The sequence below is a fragment of the Phodopus roborovskii genome, unplaced genomic scaffold (genome assembly GCF_943737965.1).
Source record: "Phodopus roborovskii unplaced genomic scaffold, PHOROB, whole genome shotgun sequence".
Classification (NCBI taxonomy): domain Eukaryota; kingdom Metazoa; phylum Chordata; class Mammalia; order Rodentia; family Cricetidae; genus Phodopus; species Phodopus roborovskii.
In genome coordinates, this window is record NW_026126547.1 from 18186077 (window position 1) to 18194639 (window position 8563).

The 8563-nt window shown below is 37.5% G+C and overlaps 1 protein-coding gene across 1 annotated transcript; it reads right to left on the reverse strand.

Annotated features, from left to right (window-relative positions):
- Window positions 1-1075: 1075 nt before the first annotated feature.
- Window positions 1076-2426, reverse strand: LOC127233920 (ubiquitin-associated protein 1-like). The gene has a single exon (XM_051200581.1). It carries the CDS (start codon window positions 2390-2392, stop codon window positions 2009-2011), a length of 384 nt encoding a protein of 127 aa, XP_051056538.1. The 5' UTR covers window positions 2393-2426; the 3' UTR covers window positions 1076-2008.
- Between the last annotated feature and the right edge of the window lie 6137 nt (window positions 2427-8563).

Sequence of the window (8563 nt, forward strand, 5' to 3'; positions counted from 1 at the left end):
AAAGAACCACGTTTTATGAATCTAAGTTGATATTTTAAAATGTGGGTTTAAATGCTAATTAAATATGTATTTAGGTAGAATTCTAAATATTTGTATGTTAAATAGTATACTATGTTGCAAATTTTCTCAAGTCTAGAAATTGAGGCTAGCTGGGCAGTCCTGGTGGCATGCCTTTGATACCAGCACTCAGGAGGCTGATCTCTGAGTTCAAAACCAGCCTGGTTCCAGGACAGTCAGGGCTACACAGAGAAACCTTGTCTCAAACAAACAAACAAAAACAGAAAAAGAAGAAAGGAAAGAAAAGAGAAAAGAAATTTTATAAAGTAAAAGTGTGTTTTGGTCTTAATGTAATGAAATAGCTCTGTATGCTGCGTATGCTCTGACAGGGTTGGCAAGGAAGAGCAAATGAGCACATTAAATCCAGTTTCACCCATCAACAATGTGTCACCCTGCATTTCCCTTTAATAATCACACGTTAACATGTTGGTGCAACTTCCAAAGATGAAAAACTCATAACTTTTATAATACTTGATAGGGAGGAACTTATCTCCATATTTTCCCAAAGAAGGAGTGATGGGGAATGACCTTCTGTGTATTTTTCTTTTATTGGTTGATGAATAAAATGCTGATTGGCCAGTAGCCAAGCAGGCAGATAGGTGAGGCTACCAGACCAGGAGAAAGCTGGGGAAAGGAAGGCAGAGACGAGTCACCTGAGAGAGATACCATGCTGCTTAAGGAGTAACATGTCAGATTATAGGTGCTTTGTGGCAGTACATAGATTAATAGAAATAGGTTAATAATTAAGACAGAGTCAGCCAGTAAGAAGCCCAAACCATTGGCCAACAGTTTAATAATTAATATTACTCTGTGTGCTTATTTGTGGCTGAAGGATGGCAGGACTTGGCAGAACAGAAAACTAACATCTTCAAAAAAGTCAGGTCAAATAGCAATCACAATTTTTTTCTTGAGAATAAGTATTAAAATATATAGATTTAGCCATATAAATTGAGGATATCTTCTAGCTGCTTATTTTAGAATGAACTCTTAAATGTGATGCTTTTAATATTCAGAAAGTTTTTTTTAACCTTTTAAGTTTTTATTAGTAGTTCTCTCAAGAATCAAAATAGTTAGCAAATTATTTTAGATTCAAGACTGTATTATATCCTTTGTCTTTAGAGCTTTAACGGTGTAGAACATAATACAAACAAACCAAAGAGTGGTTTCTATGCCTAGGTGTTACTCATTGTGTCATCCTAAAGCAGGGCTGGCAGAGGCTGCTTAAGAACTGGGGGTTTAGTGCTGAGTGACTAGTCCTGGCCTGTTTTCTCACTGATTCAGTGTACTGAGAAGGAGCCAATGATTACTCAAATTGACAACAGCCTCAGTGCAGGGACTCCAATGCCCTGAACAGTAGAGGATTATGGTCTAAGCCAAAAGAAACAGTCTGGACAGGGACACATGGGAACTGCCCCATTAGGAAAAGTGCATCTTTTGTACCACAGAGACATCCAGAACCAGTGTAACACTAAAGACTGCTGGGGGAAGGTGGGCCTGGAGGAACCTCTCACTTGTATTCAACTGGGGTTAGAGTTCAGTCTGCCTGTGGTATAGCAAAGAGAAAAGCATCTAGCCTCCAAACAGCAGCAGTCTGCCCCTCCTCCTCTTCCCAATCCTCTTGGGAGCCAGGTCAGGATTTGGCTGAGGAAGTAAGAGACCCCAGAATGATCCAAGTAAATCTTTCTGAAAGGACAATGTGGGAAGGACACTTCTCAAAATACAGCTATGTTTTAATATTGAAGGAGCCAGTATGGTGTTTGTATGTTCAACTCTTCCTACCTTCCCCCCAGCTTGGGCCGAGGCTCACAGAGACTAGCAAATGTCATCTCCATGCCTGACCTTCTAACCCCCAAAGAGAATCTGGAAGCATGTCCCTTCTTCCCCACAAGTGAGCTGTGCAGGACCTCCTGGGGGATGGTGTTGTGTGGCAGGGCCATGACAGGGCATAGTCTCAGCTGGCTCCAGCCCTGGCCATGAGGTCTTCCAAAGCATTGTCCTGGTCATTGTTGTGTAATAGCAAAACTTCCTTAATGTCTTTCAGTTCAAAGCCCATTTCCTTAAATTTGCTCATCAACTGAAGAAACTCCATCATCTTTTCTTCTGAACACTGGTGCATTTCCAGAGCCTCTTCCACTAAAAGAGGATCAAAGCTCTTCTCACAAAGCTGTCCGTGTGCAAAGAGATAGTTGAGAATCTGCTCAATATCCTCTCCTTTCTTCATGGCTCTCAGGACACAATCATATGAGTAGCCCATGTTGACTACTGTCTCCACACATTGACGCTCACTCAGAGACAGTGCCTGTAGTTCCAAATAGGCCTGGGGGCAGCTGGGCATGTTGGGCACTTGTGACACTGAGAAATTTAGAGGGGTGACTCAGAAAGTTTTTTAAAAGCAATTTTTCTTTCTTGCAGTAAAATATATTAAGATTGTTGATATAAACAGAAAAGGAAATTACACAAAGTACAAAAGCATTGTAATCAAACAGTACAGTGCTGGCATAGGAGTCAGAGAGATCAATGGAACACTAGAAAGATCAGAAGGAAAAGGTTTGCACGTTCAACATGCAGAAGATACAAGTTTATTTTACTGAAAAATATTTCTTAAAAATAACTTTGTTGGTGGATACCCTCGGGGAAACGAAACACCATATACTAAAAGTTCAATGTTAAAAATTCATATGTAAACGTAAGAAAACTGAATGCCCAACACAAAGATGAAAGAAAGGTATATCTGACTAGGACATTCTCTTAATGGTTTTATATTTACTCAGGTAGGTCTGTGTATGTTCATATAAACAGAAAACATGGTGTACATCTGGACAACAATCGATAGAAATCAGTTCTGTGCTTATACCACGTAGGTAGGTTTAGGGACTGAACTCAGCTCATCAGGATCAGCAGCAAGTGCTTTCAATAGCAGAGCCATCTCTCCAGTCAGCCTCTTCTACAACAAATATATATCCTCCAACCCACTGGAGGATAATCTGTTTAGGAAAATTACAATCCAGATAAGACTGCCATTTAAAACCTATACTAAAAACTATAGCTAGCTTTTCATATTGATAATAAAGTGATATATATGTATATATATATACATATATATATGTATATATATATATATTTCTCATATTGTTGAACCTTGAAATATTAAGTGAAAGAAGCCAGATACAAAAGGCCAGACACATACTGAACAATTCTACTTTTGTGAAATATCCATAATAGATAAATTTACAGCAACCAAATGACCAGGTAGAAAGCATGGCTGGCAAGCAGCAGGTGGTACTCTTTAGTGGGTCCATGGTTCATTTTTGGAACTAAGTGTGTGATTCTGAAACTACAAAGCAGCAAAAGCTGCTGAATTGTATATTTAAAACAATTCATTAAATGACATGTGAACTTTGTCTTATTTAAAAATCGAGGCCATACCACTCTAAAGGTGGAGAAAGCACTGATTTGGAGCTAACCCTAAAGACCAGTAAACTTATTAAAAGATGCTACATCTCCTCAGTAAATGAAAAAATGTAACATTTTTCCCATTCCATTATAGAAAATTAAAAATGAATCACTCCTACTCCTGGTGCAGAGTCTAGTAAACACAGTCAATTGTAAGATTACACTGTTAACCTATGTATTTTTTCTTAATTTTATTTGAAAAATGTATGTATGTAAATGTGTGGATAAGTGCATATCTGATTTCAGTAACTGTGGATTTCAGAAAAGGAAGGTGGATTCCTGGAGTTGGAGATACAAGCATTCATAAAGTGTTAGGAACCAACTCCAGGCCTATGCAAGAGTATTATACCCCCAAGTGTTGAACCAATGTGCCAGCTTCTTCTGCCTTTTTCAAAAAGGGGGTTCCTGGAGAAACAAGGGCCTGAAAACAAGGGCCCTGGGGCTGCTAAGGCACATACTTTTCTTACCAATAAGCCCCACCTCAGCACTGTTAAGCCCTTGTAAAGAGGAGGAATGTGAGGTTGAGGTGAGGAGCCATGGTACACCTGAAGGTAAATGTGGTCCCTTTCCTCACACACAGGAAGACCTGGTCATCTCTCCATCTGTGCATGTAGTGAGAGTAAGCTCCTAATTTGTAGTGATAGCAAGAGAATTAGTCAGTTCTCACAGCGTAGTGATAGAGAAGTGACACAATTGTCATACCCTTTTCATTACATGTCTAGCACAAAGCAAGCGTTCATCTAGGAGAAATAGATCTAGAGCCCATAACAACAGAATCCAGTTTGAAAGTGAATCCTATCAGCTTAATGGAAAGCCCCCACATTTGGTGTCTGGATGATTTTGATAACTATATCTCTCTGTATTTCCTACAGCAAAAGTTCTACTGAGCTATTCCTTTTTTCCTCCACAATGTTTTCTCTTAAAAAAAAAAATACTCCCACTGTCTACTCCTGCTCATTGGTTATAAATCCCTTTTGTCCTATCAGAATTAAGCCCACTCTTTCTCCACGACAGCAAAACCCCATGGCAACAGTCCATTTGCATGTAGCCTGTGGTCCACATTGAACAAAGTCAGCCTTGCCATCTTTAAACAAGTTCCTTCTTTTCTTTAGCCCATTCCAGGACAGAGAAAGATGGTGAAACATTGAATTAAAAACAAGCTCTTCCTTTCACATTTAAATAAAACATCAAAGATTTCAAATTATTAGTTTTTATTATAAGTCTAATGAATTGGGCAGCAGAGTAGAATATTATCTTTAAGTAGCTGAGATTCCACATAGTGAAATGGTACTTACAGAATATAGCTCAGGAAATGAAGCTGTAAGAAAAGAAATATGTATTGACCCAAGAGAAGGGATCATCAGTAATGTGAGGTCACCTCTAATTAGATAACCTAGATGGAACAAGGTGTTACACACAAAGGAGGTCTCCTTAATCCTGCTCTTCAGATGGGACTGCAGAAACACCTTACTGAAAATAATTAATGTTGCCCATGACTACCACTTAGTACACTTTGGGTCATGATCATATGACAGGTGACAGAGCCGGTGTATCTTGGAGAGGTTAATAGATGACACTGACATAGAGAATTAAAACAAAAGTTAATCCCCAGAGACTAGGATATTAAAAATATTCATTAAGAGAAAAAAGATAATTACATTGATTAGGTTTCATATTTTCCAAAGTTTGAGTTGAAACAGTTTCACTACCATCAAATAAAAAAATATGAAATATTACAAAGATGTTTAAAATCAGGATGATGTTTATTAATTCAGGAAATGTAAATTGGGATAGACTTTCTCAAGCCATGTCAACCAATGAATCTCTAGCCTCTGTCCTGGAAACCATGGGAGCAGCCTCTAGTGCCCTGCAGGAACAGGAAACTACCTTTGGAGTTCTTTCCTTCTGGGGACTAAAATCTGTTTATCTGGAAAGCAGTAAATACATCTAAAACAACTCAGTTTTGCAAGATAATAAAAGGGGAACTGTAACAACTGCATAGACAGTATTAAAATGAAAGTAATTTTAAAATAGCAATGAATTTGAAAGAGTGAAAAGTATATTGGGGGGGTTAGAGGGAGGAAACAGAAGAGGGAAATGGTGCACGTATATTATAATCTCATTTTTAAAAATGAAAAAAGAAGTATGACTTACGTGGGAGCAGAGTTGGAAGTGAGAGGGTTGGAAACAATGTACTGGTCAGCTACACAGAAAGCCCCAGAGGAGAGAGAGGACAAGATCATGTAGGGAAATATTTTTGTTTTAAAAATTCCTAGAGCTAGAAGTTGTTGCACCTTCATGTTTAAAATGTGCTATGACTTCAAATACCTTAACATCTAAAATCATCTCTTGATAAATAGTTACTATACACATTACAGCCTTGCTTACTTCCTTACTAGCTGAAATGGAACCCAAACAAGGACACTTCATGAACAGTGACCACCATCTCCTTCACCCCTACACAGCTGCTGGTCTCTAAATGGTTCTCACTGGAAAAGGCTAGAGGAATTTTGGGAAAATGTAGAAATATTTCTGGTTCACACAGTAACAGAGAGGATTAAAAATTATTTTCTGGCCTCTAGTGGATTAAGGCCAAAAATGTCAGGTATCCTGGCAGTAAGTGAGCCAATCCCACAATAAAACAAAAGTAAACAAACAAAAACAAAAACAATCAAACAAAAACCTATAATGCTGAATGATGGTCTCTGGCTTTGAAAACATTTATGTAGAAGAAAAATCCATATAACTATATCAGCTTAGGATATAACTCCACTTTATATGTAAAAAATGTGTCACGAGTTTAGCATAAACTTCATTTCCTTGGACTATAACAGCTGTGGAATCAAGAGAAGACTTCCCAGTGCTTTATTTGGATTTACCAAGATGTCCATCATGTGATAAATCACATTTTTGGGTAGCTATTACATCAACACTGTGGTGGTCCAGCAGCTAACTTCATGCCATGTTCTAGGCTAGCCCTGCCAATGGTTTGTATTCTGAGATACTGAATATCTCATTCTAAATCATGCTCCCATTTCTTCTCATTTACTAACTAACAACTTGGGAACTGTGTTGAAGGTGTTTTCTAAAATTAGTATTAAAGACATATTTCCTATTTGGATAATTGGGAACTGCAAGATGTTTCTAACAAAAAAAAATTTTTTGTCCAGATAATGCTAAGAACCATTCACAGAGACTATCGCATTGCCTTTCAAAGGTGTTAATTTATATACTCATTTCAATAATACTTTTAAGCAAAGAAAATTCAAGTTTCAATCAGAAAAAAAACTGATTCTAAAATAGACCAGAATCACTGTTCACATTTTAAGTCATGGCAATTAAAATATGACAATAAGCATCTCACATGAGATAAAAATAAAAGCATCTATACAGTGCTTTGTATATTTCTCTTCTGTCCATATTATGAAGGATGAAGTACAGCCATCTCCTTACAGAGGCAATGCCTTATTTCCTGAGTTTTCTTAATTAGAAAATTCTAATATTTAAAATGATTTTTAGAAAGAAATTAGTAATATAAGCCTAAGGCTGTGGCAGGCAGGACTAATGACTTTCATCTCAAAAGTTAAAGAATAAAGAATAAGACAAAGTTCTAAAGTGAATGCAGACGCCATCTGTGTTTACTGACCATGAAAATTGAGAAGAGGGCAATCTTTGTATTATTATGCCATTTGTTATCTCAGTGGGATCTATGGCTGCCATACTGGCTAATAGTGGACTAAATTATCTACAGGCCTGACATATTCTGCTCTTCTTTTGCATCTATAGGCTCACCTATGAGAGAAGAAGAGGGCACCAGCTCATATCCTCAGCTCTTAACAGCCCATTGTTCTCATTTGAAAGAACAACTGATGTTCGGTGCTGTATAAAGACAGTCTTTTAATCTCACTATGACATTGATTATAGACTTTTCTTCTTCAATAAAGGGACACTATATTGACTCTTATAATACTATGGTTTCCTTTCTTGTTTCTCTACTGTGAGTAATCTAAACAGTCATTTTTGTTCCCACTGTCTACACTTTTTCCATCACATACCCCCAAGGAGGGGAAAAAGAGAAAACTTCCTGATTATCACTGCAAAGAAGAGACGTGCAAACAGCATTGCTCTTCATTACATCAGTGACGCTTTTTCTATTGAAGGAACAGATTCATTCAGTTGCTTATTAAACAAAGGCAGTGTAAGGGCTTTATCTTTCATTAAATGTTCCGTTTGCTGATTAAAGTAGCCTATACCCAACACTCATTTACTGTTAAGTGGTCAAAATCCTGTTTACCATGACTCTGCTTATGATTATTAGATGGCAGAGGGGAGCAAAGACAGCCTTAGGCCCATTCTATAGTCACCAACCAGGTAAGTAAACTGATAGATGTATCATATATACTTTAGAACAAGGAGTCTTATGATATCAAAAAAGAGGGTAACAAGCCTTGAAGGAATCAAAGGTGGCTTTGCAGGGGATCAAAGAATAAAATGCTGGCTAAGGTAAAGTAAGAACTGACAGGAGAGGATTATAAAAAAGACTACAAAGAGGCTAAGGAAGTAGAAAGTGTTTTCCAGGGGCCACCTTTTAAAAGGAAAGCAGATGGAAAAAGTCCATGAATGAGGAAAGTATAGCTGAAGAAAAGCAATAGGGACCCAATTACGCAAAATCAAGGGAGCTAGAAAAAGCCTGTGGTCTTTGTTCCTAAGCACCCTGTACCCAGTTAAGAATTTACCTCCATGTATTTTGCCTTTATTTTATTTTGTTTTGTTGTGATGCTGGGGTTGGATTCAAAGCTGAAAGGCAAGTGATCTACAACCCAGCTACATCCCTAACATATTCACACACAAATGATAAACAAGTAGGTTAAGCAGTAAAAGAGGCTCACCAAATTTTTAAAAGCAACAAGAAATACTGCATTTACAATAATCCAATAATCTCTATAAAAAACAAGTATATGGGCAACAAGTATCTGGAAAACTGTTCCTTATACTAATCATCAAGAAACCATAAAATACTCTGGGGAGAATGGCCCATATATATATATATATA

Bases quoted from the DNA above. Each gene is read 5' to 3' on its own strand.
- LOC127233920 (XM_051200581.1), bottom strand. From the start codon at position 2,392: ATGCCCAGCTGCCCCCAGGCCTATTTGGAACTACAGGCACTGTCTCTG.